The following is a 23,308-nucleotide window of genomic DNA, read 5'->3' on the forward strand; positions in this document are numbered from 1 at the left end:
GATTACCCTAGACCTCACCTGACTCAAATTTTATCAAAGTCTGGCTTAGGCTCAAATTTTTCAAATCACTGCTCACAAGTTTTCTGGGCCAATTTTCTTCCCTATTGGCTTATCCATAACGAAAGGGACAGGTCGTTACAACATGCCTCTACTAAACTATAGAAGGTGCATAGGACAAGCCTTTAGTTCATCAAACATAATGAAAGAATCATAAGTCTGAACATAAAAATAACATGACGGGTTCAACCTCGAAACATGAGGACTCACCAAAATAGATAAGTAGAATAAATCACTAACTAGCCACATGGAGGAGCGGGAACGTCGTGACTTATATTATGAGATAATATAGGCAAAAATATATTTTAGTACACGGAATGTACTACATATGTAAGAAATATGCATAATCATGAATAACAGACATAATAAGCATGAAACATGTGATGCATGACCAAATAACTTGAAAAGACTGAAGTAAAAGCATGAAAGCATTTAATAAGGTCAATGCATCATAATAGCATCATTTGAGGACTTATAAGAAAACATAGTCATTATGTGGGATATTAACCTTAACCAATATTTAAGACCATGTGAGCTATAATATGAAATTTGATATAACTCCCACATCGAGAAGAGAGAGGTTACTTTTCAAGGTAGACTCCATATCATAATCATCATCATGTTCTATATATGGATCTACTAGCTAGCCCAATTAAGACAACCTACGGGGGCAACATAGATTGAGACTAAGGGTTGCTACTAGAGACTCTCTTACCAAGTCTCCACCACAAAGTCCTCTCGGTGCTAAGTTAATTCCAACAGAATAAGTAAAACATTAACATTTGGAAAGGAAAAAATGTACCAATCCACATTCATAAAATATAGCATAAGAATAGCTCCTTGAAAATTATGATCATAACATATTCATATAGACACTTACCTTTCTAAGTATCTAAATGATGATTCATTTATATTGCGAGAAAATCTTTCACAATTTATCCATTCATACTTGAAAACATACTTGAAACATAATCATACCTTCTCATAAAACCTTCATAAGTTCTTGATCATAAATTCATAGTTCATAATTGAAAATCATATCATAATGCATGGGTCCATAAGAAATAGATTTAAAATCATGTATCATAGTAAATTCATTCATAAAGACGAAGAATAACATTAATTAAAACCAACTGGGAAAGACACATGAAAAATTAACATGAAACTCTCATAAAATCGGGTAAATTGAAATTAGAGAATTGAGTTTTTTTGGAACCCAATGGATGAAAGGAATTCATTGATGAATTCCCACATACCTTAATATCAAATCTCTAATGCAATGGAGTTTGAAGAACCTTGAACGTGAAGCTTGAACCCTAGCTTGAACTTGAAAATCTTGAAAAGAATTCTTTTATAGAGAAGATTTTGGTTGGGATTGTATTTGAGAGAATGAGGGGTTAATAAGGGATTTTTGGGTAGTTATTGGTATAGGAAATAACCCCAAAAATGTTCAAGTCTAATTATAAAAGAGTGGGAAACAGTCGAAATACCCTTAAAATAATAATTGAATAGCCCTTTATACGGAACCCTTCTATGGTCCGTACAAACTTCCACGAATCGTATAAGCATCCGTGGAGAAGGTTGCTACTGGTTCTTGGAAGGTTAGACTTATATGATGGGTTATACGGGTTGTGCAACGTTTGACAGGTCGTAGACCCTGTTGTGAACCTTGCCTTGCTTTTCAATTCCCAAACTCACTTTCACGGGACCCTTTCGGATCGTGGTTCCTTTGACGGTCCGTACAAGGGTCCGTATAACCCTTCCCCTAAAGCCTTCTTCCTGTACCTTTCCTACAGATAGGTCTATGATCCGTAGGACCTTGTACGTACTGTATGACCGTCCGTATAACTTACCTTTTCCATTTTCCTTTTCCAGCGCACTTCACGATGGTCTTCTACGGACCGTTTATGATCTGCGCAAATCTCCATCAAGTTGTGCATCAACCGTTTTTTCTGAGATTCTTCCTTTGTTTGACTTTTTGACTTTTGGGGTCTTACGAGATTTAGGCCAAAAATGATTTTCGTTGAGGTGAAGAAATTGAAGGGTTATCTTTTTCTTTCTTTTATTGTGCATCTAATTTTAGGGGGAGATTTTGAAGGTGCGGGTAATGATATACTGTGGATTAAAAATGAAAGAAGAATGAGAAGAAGAAGATAGAAATATTATTTATGTATTTGTCATGGCGGAGTTGCATATGTGTGATTTGTAAAAGAGGAAGGGGTTAGGGAGAGAGATTGATTATAGTTAATTAAATTCAATTAATTATATAGTATTCAGTTAAGAAGTGACAGTTGTAAAATTAGTTTATTTTGACTTACGTTTTTGCCTCATACTTGCCTACGAGAAAGTGAACACATTTGATATGGCACATCACCACTTAAGGGTATATATATTTCGGTCTAAAATACTTCAAGGGACTTATAAGACTCCCGTGAAATATAAATATGTAGTTGAAAATTCAATAATAGATTAGGGAGATATTTGGCTATTTTCTCTTTAATTTTAATTAAATAGATATCTAAAAAAAATTCTATCTATAAAATAACTTTAACAGTAAACGTGCATTGATATTTGTCATTTTTCATAATTTGACCTTCAAAAGTACTTTTTAAAAAAGATTAATCAAACGTAATCTGCTTATCAAAATTATTTTCAAATAAATTATCCAAACACTATTAAAAACACTTTTTGAAAAAACACTTCTCAAAATAACCAATTTTTAGCCACTTGGCCAAGCATGCTCTTAATCATAGTAATTTTTATACAAAAACAACTTTTTTAATTTGTGATATACTTTAACACCCGTTTGGACATGAAAATTATTTATTTACTTATTAAAAATAAATTTTAGTTGAAAATCAGTATTTGATCATATTTTAAAAAGTGCATTCAATTTCTAATATTCTTTGCAAAAAGTATGGTCAAACACAACACCAATTTCAACTTTTTAAAAAAATCCAAATGAAGTGAATATATTTTATTTTCAAGGTCAAACACCCACTAATTTTAATTAATCTCTATTTAAACTTTATAAAATTTAATTTTACACAATTTTTATTTAGTGGATCATAATATTTCATTTAGCTAAGATGGATTAAAATAATAAATTGAGTATTATTTTATTTTATTGGAATCATTGAATGAAATGCTCATATTCTTTTTTGAGGTTGAAAAAAAAAAACAATACTCATATTAAAGGGGTTAGATCTCACATTTCAAAATATGAGGGGTTCTAAGTAAAACATTTACCCGTCAAAATGTACTATTCTAATAAGGTAAGTCAAGAGATCACCGATCTGGAAACTTAGCACTCTCTCTCACACACAGTGACTGAATATAGCCGTTGCCGGAGCCGAATTTCTAGAAAATTCTCAGTTACTCCGTCAACGTTAAATACTCGCCGGATTCCGGCGAAGAAAACTGGCGTTCAGTCCGAAGAGAGCAATGGCGGAGCTACGCCACTCAAGCTCCATCGGAAACCGAGTTACAGCGTCACCTAGGAAGCGAGACGACGTCGTAGCTTCCTCATCTCCTTTGGTTCCTGACAGTGCTCCTAACGTTGATGATGATGATGAAGATTACCGTGGCCGGTATCCTCGAGATCGGTTTCGTTCATTCTTCTCTTCGCATCTTCAACCTCTTTTCCCTTTCTTCTTCCCTGATGAATCGAGGTCTCATCCTCACAAGTTCAAGATCTCGCTTTTTCTGCTTGTTGTTGTCATACTTTCACTAGTCGTCCTGATTTCCTCCGTTGTTCATCGTTTGGTAAGCCTTCATTTTATTGATCTCAAAATACACAGATACGCATATGTATATATATCGCTTCTCAATTCGCTCACTGGAGCTTCTTTTTTTCTTTTTTTCTAGTTTGGATATTTCTAGTTTTTCAAAAGATTCTCCGGTTCTAATTAGTTTGAAGCTGGTATCAACTAGTTGAGGTTATCAAGGGTTAGATGTTTCTGTTATGCTCTCATAAGGTTCGGGTAGGAAAATGTGTGGAATTTGGGGAAGGTGCATTTTAAGAGAACATGTGATTTGCCTTGAATGATAAAATTATTTGCCAATGCTGGAATGAATGAATCTGAGTAGAAGGGGATGGAATAGAGGATTCCTATAGCTATTTCAACTAGTTGAGTGATTGGTCAATTTGAAGCAGCTAGAAGTAATTTAGGAAGTGCTTTTGATAACTTTGGGTCAATTCAGGACCTTGACTTCCATATAGTGTTTTCTAGAGAAGATGTGCATCGACTAGAGATAAATACAGGAAGTCCTCTTGATGGTTATTGGTCAAGTTAAGACCTTAATTCCGTAATATATTTACTAGAGTAGAAATGTATGTCTTTCGGCTGCTAATGTAATTAAGTAATGCCATGTAATTTGGTAAATGCAAGCCAATCTTTAGTGTTGTTCTTATATGAACACTAACAAGTCATATAGCTGAAGTTTGCTTTATATTATCTCTGATATCAATCAAATTGTTGGCCGTGTAAGCATCTTTCTTCCTCGACTTTCTTCATATAAAGGATTTCATTTGTGGTATGGAATCATATGAACAAAAAGCTTGGTACTTCTGATTTCATATATACGAATAATTAGTTTTGATGAAGTAAGGTTTTTCATTAGAAAGGCATCAAGTTGATGCAAAGTTACAAAAGCTGAAAACAAAAATACATGTAAATGAGAGTTAGCTTAACTCAGTGCTAATTACATGGGCTTGTGTAACCCAGCTAAAGAGACTAAGTAGACACTTAGCTTTGAGGGAGGAGTTTGGAATTGAGATTCATCAAAACATCTTCCGTTTCTTCCAGTCCACAAACACCAGAAAATAACTGCATGAATCATCAACCCCATCTTCTTGATGACCTTACCCCTAACCCGACTTGAAGTTTGCTTTTTGGTGATGTTCTTGTGGGTGGTGAAATTAAAACACATAGTTTTTTAATAGGTAAATTGAAGCACATAATTTTCAACATCAGCTCTCAATGATTATGTGTGTAGTTACATCTTTCCACATGTAATAGTTCTTTTCACAATTAGGAGGTATAAACAGGTTACAGATTTCAAGCAAATAATCTAAAATAAAAGAATTGGTTTATAATATGTTAGATTAGATAAAAAAAATTCTTGATTAAGGAGTTTGTCATCGGGGCTATTATTGTTTTGTGTGCTACATTGGCCTTTTGATTTGCTTAAACAAACTATTATTGAAATAATGTTTGATGTATTCCCTATCTGATGTTCTTTGACTCAATTTCAGTGTTTAAAACATTGTTTATGTTTTTTCTCTGTGTAGAATGCTCCATATTTGTGCAAAAAGGATGGTATAACTCTTCAGTGTCCACGGGTAAGTTCTTGAAAGACTACCCTTTTGTCTCCTACTGCATCCTATTACATAATCACTACCATCATTGTAGTCAAGCGTCCAATCTGTCTTATTTATTAGGTGAAAGAGCCTCCTTCCTTGTGGGAGAATCCTTATTCATCAACAACCTCATGGAAGCCTTGTGCGGAGCGACGTGAGGGACTGATATCAGGTATTCTTATGCTCCTTAAAATTATATCTATACATGTGCCTTGTCATGTCTTCTGGTGGGGGAATTTGGTTCATATACTCCTTTAAGTTTATGAGTTTAGAGAATTTACCTCATCCTCTCCCCTCTTCCTCAAGGTAACAGTGCAGGAGAAAAAGAGAAAAATATCTTTCAGGATTACACTCTAGACAGATCCCTTCGATCAATTTTATGATTTTCTTTTTTTCCCCACGAGAGCGATATCCCTTTGCTACTTTCCTCAGCTAATGGAAAAAATCCTCCTGCTTGGCGCCATCCATCTCCAAATAATAAATGCGCTGCTTGAGCTCAGACTGTAGCACTTAGGTGCAAGGGGCATTGCTTTCAGTGCAATCCATATCTCTTCCCCTGCTTTGCCTGCTTGCTGCTCTGCTCCCCCTTTGAATGAATTGTATCCGTTTCCCCTCTAATAGAAGCTCAAGTTGACTTTTAGAGATACAAATATAAAACAATATATTGGATGAACCATGCGACGGATCGAAACCTGACATTTAAGTGAGAGCAGGGTAGAGTGGCAGATGTTTTTGGTGTTTGGATAGAAATGTCATTTAATATCTGAAATGATAAAAGAACAAGGCATGTAATCTTAAAGGTGAACTTTATTCAGAAATAGCAAGTTGTATCATCTTATGCAATTGAAGAATGTTGTCGTTAGTAGTTTAATTTAAGTTTCAAATTTATCTCTGTTGTTGATAATTTGATTTATTAGGTCAATTGGATTAGACTCTTGAGTGATTCTTCTTCTAGTGCTCATGGAGTGATTAAAGAACTTTCCAAACTCTAAGAGTAGAAATAAGTAAAAGTTCCTCCAATATTCAGGGATTTGACAGAGAGGTAGCTGTGAAAATATTGGTTAGAAAAAATGTGAGTGATGTGTGCATGGGTCAAACATTCCTCTTTTGGTTGGTATGTGAGATTTCATATACGAGTGTTAACTTCCTGTTGAAAAGAGAGGGACTGCTAGTAATGCTTTGATAGATCCTTTCACTTAAAACTCACATGGACTCAAATGCTTATAATGCAATATCCCTCTCTGCAAAGGAGAAAGGTAGAGCGGTAGGCCCATTAGCCACCAAGTTTCGTACCGTGCAACTTTTAGCCCTCGGAGATTCTCCAATGCTGAATCTCAAATTCCTTAATTACAACTATTCTTTTGCCTTCAAACAAGAGTTGCTCCTCCGTCCCCTTCCTTCCATCGTAATAAATGGTCCAATATCTTCAAATTTCTATCCAACTGTCTCCTTGTGTCATGCACCTTATCAGCATTAGCTTTTTCACAACGCATTCTGTTCTCAAATCATAATATTATTGATTGCACAAAATGCAGAATCCTTCTGGTTTTACTGCAGTCAGAGGTGCTTTTCATTTTCCCTTTCACATTGATGAAATGGGAAATTTCTCAAGCATCACTTTCTGAAAGGTATTCTAGCATTGCTCTTGCAAATTTGTTATATTGTCTCAAACACATCAGAGCTTCCTTATTGTGTTCTGGTATTCGTTTTTTGATCCTTAGCCGCTTCCTTTTGTCTCATATTGAACACTTTGAGGAGTAAAAGTGGAATAATTGTGCATGAAAGCTTCTTTAGTCTATGTTTGTTCATTAATATTCAGGAACCTAGGTTGGGCAACATTCTACCGTCCCTTGTAGCAACTAACCCAGAAAACCCAAATTTAAGAGACCGTGTAATTTATTGAAATTAAGCAACTTTTGTCTTGTGTTCTTGGCTAATTATCTGTTATAGCTATAATGATTATCTTTTAAGCATTTGACATCTATCATTTTGATAAGTAAGCATTTAATATCTTTCTAAAGGCTTCCATTAATATCTTTGGTATTTTGATTCCTCTTATTTATTTGTGTATTTTTTCTTAAAATTTGAAGTTATCTGTGTTTTCTTTGATATATGTAATCTATCTCCACTTTTTTCCCGACTTCTTGCAATGTTGTTCTTAGATCATTACATTCTGGAGCCTAGAATTGTTAGTTGTTTTCCCACCTTAGCTTTTTGTATGAATTACAGCTATCTAGGATAGAGTAAATTAGAACATCATACTTGATACAGAGCTGTGGAACTCTGTGAATATTCTTTGGTATACGTCATGTGTCATTGAGAAGGGAAAACCGAGCTGGTCTTCCCATTCATGAAGCTTGTAGCATTACTTAGAAATGGAGAAAATGGTGTAACAGGTTTCTTCCTGATACTCCCTTGTTTGCAAAAGTTATTCATCAAACTTCTTTGGGTTAGATGTATCATTGACAGCTTGTTGGAATACCCAAATCAAATAACTGATCTATTATCCGTTTACTTCCTCATTTTGCAAAATAGTGATATAGCTTGGCGCTTTGCAGATATTCCGCCCGAGAACGCCACAAACGGTTATATATTCATACATGCTGAGGGTGGCTTAAACCAGCAAAGGATCGCTGTATGTTTCATGTCTTATGCTATGCTTTTGTCTCCCATCTTTTTATTTTTGTCTCTGTAACGTTTAGTTATTTCTTATTTTGCATGTCAGTTAATGAATGAAAACTATCTATTGTCTTTTGTAATTATCTGCAGATCTGTGAAATCTGTTATGTGTTTCAAAGGATTTTTACCACTTTAATTAGTCATGCATTTCCTCGCAGATATGCAATGCTGTTGCAGTGGCCAAAATTATGAATGCTACCCTTATTTTGCCAGTATTAAAGCAAGACCAGATATGGAAAGACCAAACGTAAGGGAAACTTGACTGAAGCAGCTGTTCTTTGCTCATATGGATGGATATTGTCAATTTTTAATGTTGCACCATAGTGAGATTTTAGTCAAACTGCATAGAAATTAAAATTGAGGTTTATGGTTATTGTATCAGTTTCTTGTAGAAAAAACATTCCAGATTAAATATCATTGTATTGCGAGAGTTTTCCAAAAGGTTGGTAAGACGTTAATTATTCTTGACACGAGTTAACTATGTTTACAGGAAATTGGAGGACATATTTGATGTAGATCATTTTATTAACTACCTGAAGGATGATGTGCGAATTGTTCGCGATATCCCAGAGTGGTTTACTGACAAATCTGAGCTGTTCACAAGCATAAGGTATGCCCCCCTAGCGTTGTTAGCATTTTACATTTGCATTCTAGTTTCATTTTCATGTAGCAGTTCTAAGTATAGTTTTCTTAAATAGTTTTAAGTATAATTCCCTGACAAGATAAATCAACATAGTGCTCTACAAATTCAAGTTAACATCATGCAAATCCCCAGCCGACCTTGTCGTGGTGTGGTTGTAATATATAAATGAGAAACTGTCTCTCCATGAGAATTCAAATTAGTAATTACCCCCAGCACAAAATTCTCTAATCCCCATACCCCACCACAGCTACAGGATTTGTGCAAGATTTCTAGAATTATCTCAGTTACACCGAAGTCTAAGAGACATTGATGAGGATAATAACCAAAATGGACTTGGTATTCTCATAAATAGACCTTGTTGACACCATAAATCGTACAAGAGCTCTAGAGTTGCCTTACAGCTTTGGGGTTCCATGCTTCTAAATTGGCATCACTTGGACACACTTGAAGACAGTATTGGGCATTTGCAAGTTGGAGAGGAAGCGTTGGATTGAGCCAAAAACAGCATGGACAAGTAGTCCACCATTTCTTGTTTTGATTATATTGTATGTGAAAAATAAAAATAGTTGGATATTTCAGGGTACTGAGAAAAGCAAAAGGAAATAAAAGAGTTACTGATTCTGTCTTGTATACTTTCAATGTAAAGAAAGTAGCCTGCATAAATACAATAAAGACTTATGAATAAATAAAATCTCACAAGAACTGCAATTAAGGTATAGCTGTTGAACGTGAGCACATAGTGACTATTTTCATTTATGTTTTACATCAGTTTTTCTAAAGCTTGTACTATATGCTTGCCAGGCGTACAGTCAAGAATATTCCCAAGTACGCTTCAGCAGAGTTCTACATAGATAATGTTTTGCCACGAGTCAAGGAGAAGAAGATAATGTCACTAAAACCTTTTGTTGATCGACTTGGGTAACTAGATTTCCATACTCCTTTTAGTGGTCTGATTTTATAAACTGGCTTTGACCTGATAAACTAACCGCGTTTCATTCAGGTATGATAATGTTCCTCCAGAGATAAACAAATTGAGGTGCAGGGTTAACTATCATGCTCTGAAGTTTCTTCCCGAGATTGAGCAGATGGCTGATCAACTCGTTTCAAGGATGAGAAACCGCACTGGTAGTTCAAATCCTTTCATGTGAGTTATTATGCTTGTAACTGCTGTTAAACATGCTGTTTCGCTTCTTCTGATCTATGATGGAACTTAAAATATTTTGTCAAAACTAGGGCTCTTCACTTGAGATTTGAGAAAGGAATGGTGGGTCTATCATTCTGTGATTTTGTTGGAACAAGGTCAGAGAAAGCTCTCATGGCTGCATACAGAAAGAAAGAATGGCCTCGGCGGTTTAAGGTTATCTAGATTATGATCACTATCCTATAAAGCCGACAGTGACCATTTCATTTTTGATATATTTATCTTCTGTTTGCTGTTTGTTTCACTGGCAGGATGGTTCCCATTTGTGGGCATTGGCGCTGCAAAAGCGTAAGGAAGGACGATGCCCTCTTGAGCCTGGTGAAGTAGCCGTGCTGCTTCGGGCCATGGGTTATCCTAAAGAAACTCAAATATATGTTGCTTCTGGACAGGTCTATGGTGGACAAAACCGCATGGCACCACTGAGGAACATGTTCCCAAATCTGGTAAGCTACTTGCCCAAACTTCTGATCAAGGGACCTTTATCTATATTTTGTTCAGGTTCTATTTGCTTGTAGCTGATCTTATTGATGACTACTCTTGTCATCTTTAAAATAAACATGAAGGGAATGATTTTGTGTAATTTTTCACCTTTGTATTTTGTTTTGTTTTGTTTATTATATCAATATCCTGTAGATTAGATATGTTTTACCCAGCATATTTTAATATACCTAGTGAAATGCCTGTGTTTTTTCCTTTATTTCTATTATATTTTGGGATCTGTAATAGGTTACAAAAGAGGAACTAGCTACAAAACCAGAATTGGATGGCTTCAGAAAGCATGTGACAAGCTTGGCAGCCCTTGACTTCCTAGTCTGCTTGAAGTCTGATGTATTTGTGATGACACACGGAGGAAACTTCGCCAAACTGATAATAGGAAATCGTAGGTACATGGGTCATCGTCTAAAATCCATTAAGCCGGACAAGGGTCTGATGTCCAAATCCTTAGGAGATCCATATATGGGATGGGCTGCCTTTGTGGAAGATGTTGTCATAACCCACCAAACCAGAACTGGTTTACCTGAAGAAACGTTTCCAAATTATGATCTTTGGGAGAATCCTTTAACGAATTGCATGTGTAGAGCCTGAATTGACAGACCTTTATTGTGAAGATAAGCCCTTTAAGTAGTGCATCTTTCTAGAGTTGTGCACAGGGAATTGCGAAACTTTCGCTGTTAACAGAGCCTGAATTATAAGGCAATTTACACATGGGGATCCCAGAATGGATAGAATGTTGTAGTCTTTGAAGAGTATTAACACAAGAGTTAAGCAATTGGCTATTGGGAGTGGGCTCTCTCTAGCTGCTGCCCTGTATCGACCACACCTCTGTTATGATCTTTCTTTGGGTGCGGATACCAATACAGTTTTGTATTCTGGAATATCAATTTATATTCTCAATTGTTTCATGATATAATGTATATTATTTGCAGTAATAGAAAAAAGCTTCTTTCATTTCATTTGAACGCAGACCAAATCTCTTGGGCGATTTGGTGCATCATAAAATACACAAATGTCTTCATTTAGACTACCAATCAACTACCCCTCCCTCTCCTCTCTTTCGGTTATTATTCAAGTGAACTGATACACTTTTTAACTCTTATCCTGTTCTTTGATTGTTTGTAGTATCCAGTATATGTCCTTGTCATTCAGGATTATCCATTTACTTAAAAGAGTGTTTTCTTGTTCCTAGAAGACTCCTAGCGTGCTGAAATGGTTTTTTCTTATTTGATGGGCGTGTTTTTCTATTTACAAGTAGAAAGTTGTGATATACAGATGTATGATAATCATATATTGGAATGGTTTAGGTCATAAATTAGGTTATTACTTTATTGGAAAAAGATATTGTAAGAGGTGGTAGTGAACAACTTTTGTTTGAATCTATTTCGTCAATGTTGTTACCATTTTCGACTGTAATAATCAAATTTAGCAAATTTCACATTATAGCAGGAAGTTGGCTATTTTTTGAGAAGGAATCGAATGCCTATCCAAATGGGTGGCTGTGTTATCATTGTCAAACTATTTAGATAACTACCACAATCCTAATAATGTAATCGTCTTTTTCTCTTATTTAATTTTAGTGTAATTTATATAAATTCCAGTGTTAAAAGCTAATTACATTATTTTTCTATCATTTTTCAAATTACAAAAATCTCTTTTAATATTACCCCTTAGAATCAAACTTATGCCTAGCAGGGTATAAGTTCTTTAATAGCTTATTTGGAATGGTTGTTACTTTTTAAATATAATGTTTGTTTTAATTGTTACATAAATTTTATTGTATCATATCATTTAAATTCGTTAGATAACAACGAAAAATTTTCATTTCGTTAACTAAATATTTTCTTCTTATTTTATCTTTATTTATTATTGGGAGGGACTAATTACATTTTTCAATTCTCGAGGGAGGTGAGAATTACTAAAGATTTTTGAAATAGATTTTCCATTTTCCATTATTTATCTTTCATTTGCTTTCTTTTCATTTCTCAAATTTTTTACTTTTAGTAATTCTATGTACTTGCTCGTTTTTTTTTGTTTTTTTTTATTTTTTATTTAGCATAACTGCATTATTATTTTAGTTTTGAATTAAAGTAGAATTTTACTATTGAAAGAAATTATATTTTTCTTTTCTTATATTTCTTTAAGTTTTATTGGAATTTTACATAGTATAATGTTAATTACTACTACTACTTTTTTAATTTTGAATTTCTGTCATATTTATTGTTTCAATTTATTTGCTTTAGTAGTATTAACTTGTAATTTCACATAGCATGACATTCATGTTTTAGTTAGAATTGATGGATTTTTTTTTGGTCAAACATTTGAATAGTTTTATGAAATTATATTTATAAATTAAATCTTTTTGTCAAACATGTAATCCACGATGTTTATACTTCTATTTTTTATAATTATTAAATTATAATATTTTTAAATATATATATATATATATATATATATATATATATATATATATATCAATTATTATTTATGATATCAGTTTAAATATATGTGTTTATTAATAAATATATTTTCGAAAGATAATATGTATTTTAAATACCTAGTTTAATATCCTTTATAAAGGTACATATTTTTGTCAAATATTAACTTTTAAATTTTGATAATTTTTTATTTTTAAATTTAATTTAACTGTGTAATTACAATTGGACAATTTAAGAATGCACTTGTAATTACACTATAATTATATTATGATAAATAAATAAGTCATTATAATTATTAGTCTGTGCAATTATTATCTTTTAAAAATTATTTTAATTCTAATCATCAAGTGACTTCAAATTGACCCTTAATAATTTTTTAAGGGATATGCATTAAAAAAGGACAAATATTTAATAGAGACGGATTCAGAATTTAGAGTCTCTGAGTGCCAAGTAGACTCATCGATTAAATCAACTTTAGGTTTGGATCAAACTATTCGTCTTTTTGATCTATGTAACAAATCAATAAATAAAATATGAATAGTAACAAGATGAAAATTTATGTATTACATATATTATAAATTCACACTTCACATTCAAATAAGATCATAAGGTGAACAAAGAAACTTTCAATAATATTACTAATATCATAAATATTCATCATTCATTTACAATTGCCCTCGACGAGTTTTTATATTCTGAAAACGGTCAAGAATGACATCATTACTTACATTTGCAAATACATCACTTTATTAACATACTAAACAATTATTTAAATATTGATCACCAATGTTATTCCGCACATTATTTTTGATGTGCTTCACAGATGAGTGCTTTCTCCACAGTTGTCGTAGCAACGGGTAAAATTAAAGTCAACTTCACAAGTAAATAAATAAGTGAATAAATCTCCACAAGATTTGCCTCAACCAATGCCATTGCCAAATCTTGAATTTCTTGCAAGTTGGAGAACTTGGAATTACCACTTCGCATATGAATAATGAAAGTATCGAGTTGGTAACTCAAATTTTGAATTTTTCCATCATCAAACTCACTTGGATAACACTTTGCTAAAGTCATGATTCTACCTTTGTCAAAATTAGAGAAAAAATTGACCGGATTCAAGCTACCCAACCCAAGAAGCAAATCACTACTCACAACATCAAAACGATCATTCAACTCTCGAAGTTGCACATCAATGACCAAAAAAAAGACTTCAACACACAAGTGATGGGAATAACCAACACTTGAAGACTTACGCTTTGACTTTCCGAGAAAATAAGACTTATCCAACTTGGGAATCAAGATCATGCAAATCACAAAATGAGGAAACATTATCCAACAAAGATTCACATCCACTTTCCCTCATATCTTGCAATCTTTTCTTTGCAATATTAAGAAACTCCACCGCATTAACAATGTCTTGATCTTTTTTTCTTTAAAATCTTGCTCAACTCATTTGACATTGCCAAACACTTTCTACATCAAGTGAAGCATACAAATAAATTTGAATGTTTTAATTTTTGTCAAAAGATATTCCGCTTGATTTCTATCACTTGATGTTGAACCTTTAAGTTCAATCACTTCAAGCACATGAACCATAGATGAGAAAATAACAATAAAGTTATCTAAAGTTTTGAAATGAGATCCCCAACGAGTATCACCTAGTCTTTGAAGTCTGCGTTCTTGATGTAATCCTTAACCATTATGAACTTCACCGGATTCAAATAATTGTTCTAACTTTTTGGCTTGATGATGACGAAGTAAATCTCCACGCTTAAAAGATCCTCCAACAACATTCAACACATTACTAACATGATCAAAAAAGTCTTCAACATCCAAATGTTTTTTAGCAATAGCCACAACTGTTAGTTGCAATTGATGAGAAACACAATGAATGTAATATGCCGATGGACTATCCTTCATAATCAAAATTTTGAGAACATTTATCTCTCCCTTCATATTACTAACCCCATCATACCTTGTCCACGTATTTTGAATGGACTTAGTGAGTGAGTGGTCGGAAAGCAAAGAATAAACTTCTTTCTTCAATGAGCATGCCGATGTGTCACCAACATGGACAAGACCGATAAATCGTTCAATTACATACCATTCTTATTAACAAAACGTAAAACAAGAGCCATTTGTTCTTTGTGTTAGATGTCTTTGGACTCATCAACTAATATAACAAAGTAATCTCCATTCAAGTCCCCAATTATAGCTTTCAACGTTTCTTTTGCACAAGCATTGGCAATATCCTTTTGGATCATAGGACAAGTCAAAGTATCATTTTATGGGGCATTTTCTAATATCACTTTTCCCACATCCGGATGCTTCCCTTGTGCCATCGCAAAAATCCTAGAAAGAAGCCTTGATTAGTTGAAGATTCACTTTCATCATGACCTCGAAAAGGCAATCCATATAGTAAAAGAAGTATTGACACATCAATTGAGTCTTCCAAATGCATTCAGTACTCACTTTTTAATTTTTGAGAATGCTTGTCAAGAGCAACTTGAATTGATTGATGATGATTTGACAAATCTAGCATCCTATAGAGGCATTTATCGTGGATGCTATTAACATCACCAACATGCAATCGAAATCTTTCAAGTGCCTTATTCCAACTCCTAAAATCAATTTTATTCTAAAACTCACTCGTACTTCCATGGAAAAATTCATTTTTGAATAAATAACAACATAGACAATACACTGAATCTTTCTCCACGCTATATTCCAACCATTTAGAATATGGACTTTTGAACTAATTTGAACAAAATTATCGCATTCTACTTTCAATTTCAGTTGAAGGATATGAATGCATGCGAAGTTGACAAGACCCCTTTTGAATATAATGTTTCCTCACTTCATCACATATGCAAGGGTTATAATCAGCAATTTGCATTCTTTTTCCTGGATCGGCTTCAAATGAACCCAAATTAAGGTCATTTTTAATATGAAAATGATTGACATACACACTAGAACTTGCTTGAGAATAATTAAATTTCGCGAGAAATTTATCCATCTCAATTCACAAAATTAGAACACTTTCCTACAATATGAAAATTCAAATCCAACTCACAATTAGAACACAATTGTATTACTTGTTAAAGTGAACAAACAACAATGATACATCAATAATTATTGAATTTCAACACTCCCTATGTTCCAGAAACAACAAACAATAAACCCAAGGCAGCCTTAATAATTCTGTAACTAACCGAAATTAAAAAAATATAAAAAAATCTCAATTTTATTATTGCAAATATTAAGATAGTGTTCTGTTTTTCACATTATCACTATGAGATTTTCCATAAAGACTTTTGAGGTGTCTCAACTCTTAACTTAAATAATTGTGTACCAAATGCCAAACCACAAAATTAAAGGGTTATTTTTTACTCTCCTAATTTTTATTTATTTTTAACTATTCATAACTAATGTTCTTACAATGTTCTTGAAGTAAAATCAAAATTCTTGTCTAATATGAAATCGGTCCTCACTCATCAAAACTCCAGAGAACTCAAGAAAGAGAAATAAAAAAAAATCTTACAAAATAAAATTACAAACTTACAATCTACAAAAGGTTGTGGACTTGTGGTGGAAAAGAGTAATCAGCAGCAGAGTGCATCGCTGGCCGGATCGCCTGAGCCTTGAGGTGTGAAGAGTGAGGGGAGACGATTGCAACGGACTGAGCTGAGCATCTGAGTGGCTGTGGCGCTGGGCAGTGGCAAAGATTTTGGAGAGAGTTTGAAAGAGAAGAGGGTTTCAAAGTTGAAGAGAAAAGACCAAAACTTTTTTGATTATATTAATAATAAATCAACAACAATTAAAAATTAAAAAAAAAAAAAGAAGAAACAAACAAGCGTACTTGGCTGTGTCAAGCTGCAGTTGAAATAAAAAAAAAACAAAAGCAAACGATTGGTTGTGCTTGTAGGTTGCAGTTGAAATTTTTTAGAAAAACGTTGTCAATACCGCGACATCAAGCTTAAACATTTGACCCTTTACCACAGACACCTAGAGGACTTTAGTTCTCTGAGTAGCATGTTTATTATTTGTAAATATATATATACACACACAAAGTTAGCAGGTGGCGTGGCACCCCACGGGCCTTAATATATCCGCCTCTGATATTTAAGAATGGGAGCGGAATTTTTTTTCGTTTTCTCTTAAACTGTGTCATTAACAAGTTATTACTTCAACAGTAGCATTTTTAATTTTTCATTAATTAGCATGTCTTTGGGGATTGCTTGTTTGATTTAGTAAGGTAGTTAGTACAGTAGTAATTTATGTCAATTGATTAAAGTAAATGTTTTTGGAATCTTTTTAACAAGCGTAGTTACTTTTATAACAAGGGTGATATTACGTACTTTCCCTAATTCATATTAACTAAAATTTTAAGGCAATACATATTCATTAAGAAAAGAAATTAGGACATAAATCGAATATCATTTTTTACTTTCGCCTTTTTAATCATTCTCAAACTATTCTTAAAAATAAAGATAATTCAAAGTAAAATCATAAATATGAGTAATTAACTCTCTTAAACTTATCACCTAGAAAATTTAAATAAAGGAGAAAAATAGAAGAAATTTCACAACCCAAACAATTAACTTATTTTGAACAAAAAAACTCAAAAAATCAATTATTACAAACTAGAGAGATTACGATAATTAAGCCTCAATTTCAAATAAGTTTGGATAAATGGTATGAACATTCTTCAAGGAGCATACTCACAATTTATTTTATATTTTATCTGATAATATGTTTATTTTTATTTTTAATATGTAACAATAATATAATTTTGTATCAAAATTTTAGTATAATCTGATACCGCATTCAAAATGAGAAAACAATCTAAAATGTAAGTATAGACGGATAAAATAATAAAATTATATATGAAAGCCTTATACAATCGAGATTCGAGTGACACACCAATAAACTAATACAAACCCTAGCCGCCGTTTTAAACTCTACTATTTGCCGATCGTTTCCAGTGGCTATGACCACCAGTTCACATGGTCAACCCCCCACTGGGGTTGATACTCAAGTGACTGAATCAATTATATCATCGAAACTAAATTATGTCGTTGTTGTACGCCCGACACAGAAGGAAGAAAAAGAACTCCCAATGAAACTTATCGCTTACTCTTATGGTGAGCCTAGGATAATTTGGGAGGAGGAAGAGGTTGAACAGATGATTATAAATGAGAGTCTCCAATATGCAGTGATTGGTAAATTTTTGTATGGGTGGCCAGACATAAAAGATCTAAAAAGATTAATTCCAAAACAATGCGAGCTTAAGTGTCACGATCCGATTTTGAGTGTGATGACACCTGTCCTTTTCCACCGGACAAGTCAGCCTAAACCCCAACATTTTGATAAATATAATAAAAATAACCTAAATAAATAAATAATAAACCAAAAGTAGAAGTCTTTCAACTTAAATACCCCAAAAGATTGGTTGTCACATGTACAAGCCGCTAAATATCGAAAATTGAAATGAAAGTACAAGTCTCAATATGTCTTCAACTCTCAAACAAAGTAAAGCATAAAAATACAGGAAGTACGAGAGTTCATTGGATATCAATGGTTACCTCTCTCAACTCCCAGAAGCCTCAAATGATCAAGAAAAGAGACGGTGATCAAAGTCCAGACTCGAAACCTACACAAGTATAGAAGCAAGGGTGAGTACCAAACAACGTGGTACCCAACAAGCTAACTAAAAAAACTAAGTAAATCTAAAAGAATACACGAACTCCGTTTCCAACCCAACCGAACCTCCAGACTACACCTGTACAGAAATCAGCCCAACCTAACAGTTCATATTATATAGTTCAATAAGATACATATCACAACTCAATATCACAAGATGTATTGTACAAGTAATCATAAGTCACAAATAAGCATCAAATCGTCAACATAGATATACAGAATATGTATATGCACACTCAAGATCATGTATATGTGCAATTGTAGGCAAAGACCTCGGCATGATAAACTCTGATTGAAAATGACATCGGCCTCATAATCTCTGATTGAAAATGACCTCGGTCCCACAACCTTGTCAAAAATGACCTAGACCATATGCTTTTGCCAGAAATGACCTCGGTAATGTAATCCTGCCGAAAATGACCTCGGCAATATATTTTCGCCGGAAATGATCTCGATCTCACAATCCTATACCTCTCATCACAATGTTTCAAAACCAATGCAAACAACATGCTCACATAAGTAATGAAGAATAATCAATTTAGAAAAACCACAATCACAATTAGACTATCAAGTATTTTATCAAATACACATAGATATCTAGATTATGGCATGTAATATTCAATAATCAACAATATCACACATCACCTTTTATTAACCCCATCAATTCATTTTAGATTAGTTCATATCACAATTAAACTCGTAACCTCATCCCCATTTTTCTCCAACACAAATACAATGGGATATTCGAGAATTCTAAGAGATTTACGAAGTTTTAAGAGTCCATTTTTCATATCCAAGACACGATCAATCAATCCATGTGTACCTGATACGCTCAAATGACAGCATAAAGCGATCGTTGATCAAATATAGAACCTAACGAAGGATAGGGTCGATCCCACGAGGAATATGGTTTAGACTTTAGATTAATTATTTATTATTTGCTTTAGTAATTAAGTTATTTCCATAGAAAGAGAAAACAAAGGGGAGAATTTTTATAACCTGATCAATAAATTAAATAGCAAACATCAATGAACGAAAGTACGGTTTGATGTGGTTTAAATCAATAAGAAGTGAAACTAGAGTTTTATGTGTTCTCCAAGAATCCTTAACTAAGTAGATTATTTTATTAGTAATTCTTTCCTAGTGTGTTATATGTAGAATCGGTAAGTTAATTTTACCTAAATCCTTGATCCGGCAAATAGATAAATTTCACTATGCAACTTGATCTGTGTATGAGTGTATGTTTTACTAACCCTTACCAATGATCCCAGATTTAGCTATCCCTTGATCCGTACAAGCTAATTAGATGATGATGATTAGCCCCAAATCTCATTGTTTAATCCATTTTCCCATCCGTTACCTCCTTGATCCGGCATGTAAGGATAAAGCAAGTTCTAACGTTGGCCACTGTTAAAAAGTAATCAAATCGAAGGCAAAAATAATACGTGCATGCACACTATTCAAGAATCACTTTTTATTAAGTTCTACGTCATTAAGTCTTCATGGTTCCCACAATCCTAGTTGTGGAATTAGCTACTCATAACTACGTGTTCACACTTAATAGCATTCAAGTTAAAAGAAATTTTGAACTTATAATGAGAAGTGTGAAAGCTCAAAAAATCTTCAATAAAATCCGAACGTAAAATATCAATAACAAAAATCCGAATTTAAGAATAAAAGCTCAAAAGTATTTTAAGCTATATTCTCAAACCCAAAAATGTACATACAAAAATCTGAATCTAAGAAGTGTATTTATAGACTAATTTTCCTAAACTGAAATTCAGATTGGGTCTACGACTTGTTTCTACGAGTCGTAAGCTTTCAGACAAGTCGTAGAACCAACTCGTACTCTTTCATCTTGCACTTAGGACTTCTTCTTCTTCTTCTTCACAGCCTCTCTCTAGGGCTTGTTATCTTGAGTACGACTCATCAATTGGGGTCGTAGACACTGTCCTTCTTTCACCACTTACAACTTCTATCCACGACTGACTACTACGCCTCGTTGAAATGTCGATGAGCCGTATAACCTGCTTGTTTCCTTCTCTGCTTCTTCCTTCCTTCACTGTTGCTTTGACAACTAACACCTACGACCCATATGTCCAATGACGAGTCATAGGCTGAGCTCTTAGACCTCAAGAATTACCTTCCTTCAGTGCTATGATTCCTCAATCAATTCTTTGACTTAGTTTCCTGCAAAATATGCACAACCAACATCAAACATGCTAACATATGCTTAAAAGACATGCACATTCTTAAGTTTTAAGGCATTAAAAGTATCGTAAATACACGATACATCAACACCCTCAAATTAAGATATTGCTTGTCCTCAAGAGACACTAATATACTACAACGACTCCATGTAAAACAAGATTTAATAATGTACAACAATCATAGGCTATTAACTCCCGACCCTTTCCAATTTCCATTCATGATACTTTTGCAGCCATTATTTCAAATAAGACTAACTTATGTGGATCAATGCTAGACACTTCAACACGCATAGACACTTAACATGCCACAAATAACATTTACTGTTTTATGATTATTTAGACAATGCCACTTGTGTCCTCACTGAAAAAAATCCCTTTTTTCACTCATGAATTGCATTTATTATTTAAACTTCAGGGACGTGGGAAAACAATCACGCTCACAAATGAAATTTAGACTTTCATGCACAATACCATAGGCTTGCCCTTATTTTTAATACTTAGACTCTTGAACCATTGAACTAGGATCACTAGGACTTTTACGGCTTGTAATGTAGGCTCAGGGGCAGGTGTGGTGTATTTAAATTTTAGTGACTTTCATCCCTCCTCAAACACTATATCAACTTTGAGTTCCACCTTTGTCTTCGCTTGTTGCTTTCGCCTTAGGTGTGGCTTTCGTTTGTACATTTTTCTTATGCTTTGTGCTTCTCTTTGCTAACTCTTTCCAAACCATTTATTCGTTTTATCCAACCACCTTTTTCTTCCTTTTCACACATCACCTTTTCAAACCTTTTCTTTATTTTATTTTTCTTTTCTCACACCCCTTCTCTTCTCGCCTTTCTCTCATTGTAGCCACCCTCAAATTAGGCTTTTAGCCTGAGTTGAAGTGCACATTATCTTAGGAGGGATTGGGGGCCAAAACAAGGGATTACTATTTGGATTAGGGGTATTTGAAACACGTATTTATTTGATCAAAAAGGTTCTTTTAAAAGCTTATATCTTTGGTTCAAAGGGTAAAACAATGTTTGGTTGGTTCTTTTAAGGATAAGTGGAATAAGTCAAAAATGGCCTATGATCCTTTCCTAGTCAACAGTTCAATCATCATAGTACGATCAATGGGGCAAGTTCTAGATTGGCACAAACAGTCCAAACACACAAATGCCTCACACACACTTGGCAACAAGTTTCACTGTCAATCATCAATCTTTGGTTCATGTTTTAGTTTAAGTCATGTGTTATTATACTGGTTTACATCATGTCATACAAAGATCTCACATAGTCAATCAATCAAAGAAACAGTAATGGCAATTCAAGAAAATTTCGAAGAAGGTCTATTTGTTTTCATTTAAAACCTAGCCTTCATGCCATAAATCCCTACTCTTATTTTACATTTACGTTCTAAACATGCCGGTTCAACATAAAAAGAGGTCTTTTGGGAAAAAAGAATACAGGCAAGAAAACCCTAAGAATTTAGTCGAGTGTCTAGAGTACTCAGACTTTACCGAGATACTCGTGCATTCATTTATAACCACCCACCCCTACTTGAAAATCCTTGCATTGTCCTCAATACAGTACAAAAAATAGTGAAAACAATAAGGGGGAAAGGGAAAAGAACCTGTGGCGCCTAAGCGCCGAAGTCTATATGGTGGCATCCAGGTCCATCTGTGTGGATCCCGGTGCAGCAGCATGTGGTGCCACAGTAGTCTGTCATCATCATGAGTTTCAATATGAGAGATCGAATCTCCAAGAGTGCTGCCTCTACTTCTCTCGTGGTATCTCCTCGATCACTATAGATGCTCGAGTAGCCTCCTCAACCTCCTGACGCTTCCTCATTTTTCTCTTCTTTGCCTCATCCCTGTCTAAAATGGCATCATTAGTATGGGGTATTTTGTCTCGAACAACCTCAGACTCATCATCCACAAAAAAATCAAACAACTGCGGAGGCTGAACAACATGTAAAGCAAATGGCATAGGGGCTGGTGTAGCCAGGGATGTGATCTCTGCACAAAGTGCTCCTATCTCAGTCTGGATGGCAGTAATGTCAGCACTAGATGAGGCTTGCAATCTCGCGCTCATCCTCATATTTAAGGCATAAATACATGCCTGAATCTGTCTCTCTCGATCAGTTAAAACAGCTTCAAACTTTGCTGCCATACGCTCCTTTGATTTGATAATGGCTTTATGGACCCATGGCTTGAGTTGCTGCATCAATTGGCCCAATTGGACCTCGATATATGCTTCCCACTGCATCATAATGTGTAGAGCCTCGGCTGAAATAGTGACTAAGTCTGTGTGCTGTGGTCGCGGCAAGCTAGTAGAAGGGCTGCCAAAATAGCCGGGACAGCCTTAGATGGCTCTACAGAAGGTGGTTGCTGGTTCGGAGCAACTGCTACATCATTTTTCTCAGGCGCAGAACATGGACAAACTCCAATAACTGCACCTATGGAAAGGGAGCACGTTGTTGTCCGATCGGGTTTGTATCATCTTTAATGAGCCCGGGGTCTGTAGTTTTGTTCACTCTAA

At 34.3% G+C, this 23,308-nt stretch overlaps 1 protein-coding gene across 1 annotated transcript; it reads left to right on the forward strand.

Annotated features, from left to right (window-relative positions):
- The first annotated feature begins 3,296 nt into the window (after window positions 1–3,296).
- LOC129880401 (protein PECTIC ARABINOGALACTAN SYNTHESIS-RELATED) lies at window positions 3,297–11,462 on the forward strand. The gene is made up of 11 exons (XM_055954418.1): window positions 3,297–3,822; window positions 5,351–5,401; window positions 5,501–5,591; window positions 7,978–8,054; window positions 8,257–8,345; window positions 8,589–8,708; window positions 9,543–9,659; window positions 9,742–9,885; window positions 9,975–10,098; window positions 10,194–10,385; window positions 10,669–11,462. Exons 1-11 carry the CDS (start codon window positions 3,502–3,504, stop codon window positions 11,026–11,028), a joined length of 1,686 nt encoding a protein of 561 aa, XP_055810393.1. The 5' UTR covers window positions 3,297–3,501; the 3' UTR covers window positions 11,029–11,462.
- Window positions 11,463–23,308: the final 11,846 nt, after the last annotated feature.

The sequence above is a fragment of the Solanum dulcamara genome, chromosome 2 (genome assembly GCF_947179165.1).
Source record: "Solanum dulcamara chromosome 2, daSolDulc1.2, whole genome shotgun sequence".
In the NCBI taxonomy this organism is placed as follows: Eukaryota; Viridiplantae; Streptophyta; class Magnoliopsida; order Solanales; family Solanaceae; genus Solanum; species Solanum dulcamara.

Coding starts and splice junctions, on each gene's coding strand:
- LOC129880401 (XM_055954418.1), top strand. CDS start 3,502: ATGGCGGAGCTACGCCACTCAAGCTCCATCGGAAACCGAGTTACAGCG. Junction 5,592..7,977: donor ACGTGAGGGACTGATATCAG/GTATTCTTATGC, acceptor GGCGCTTTGCAG/ATATTCCGCCCGAGAACGCC. Junction 8,055..8,256: donor TAAACCAGCAAAGGATCGCT/GTATGTTTCATG, acceptor ATTTCCTCGCAG/ATATGCAATGCTGTTGCAGT.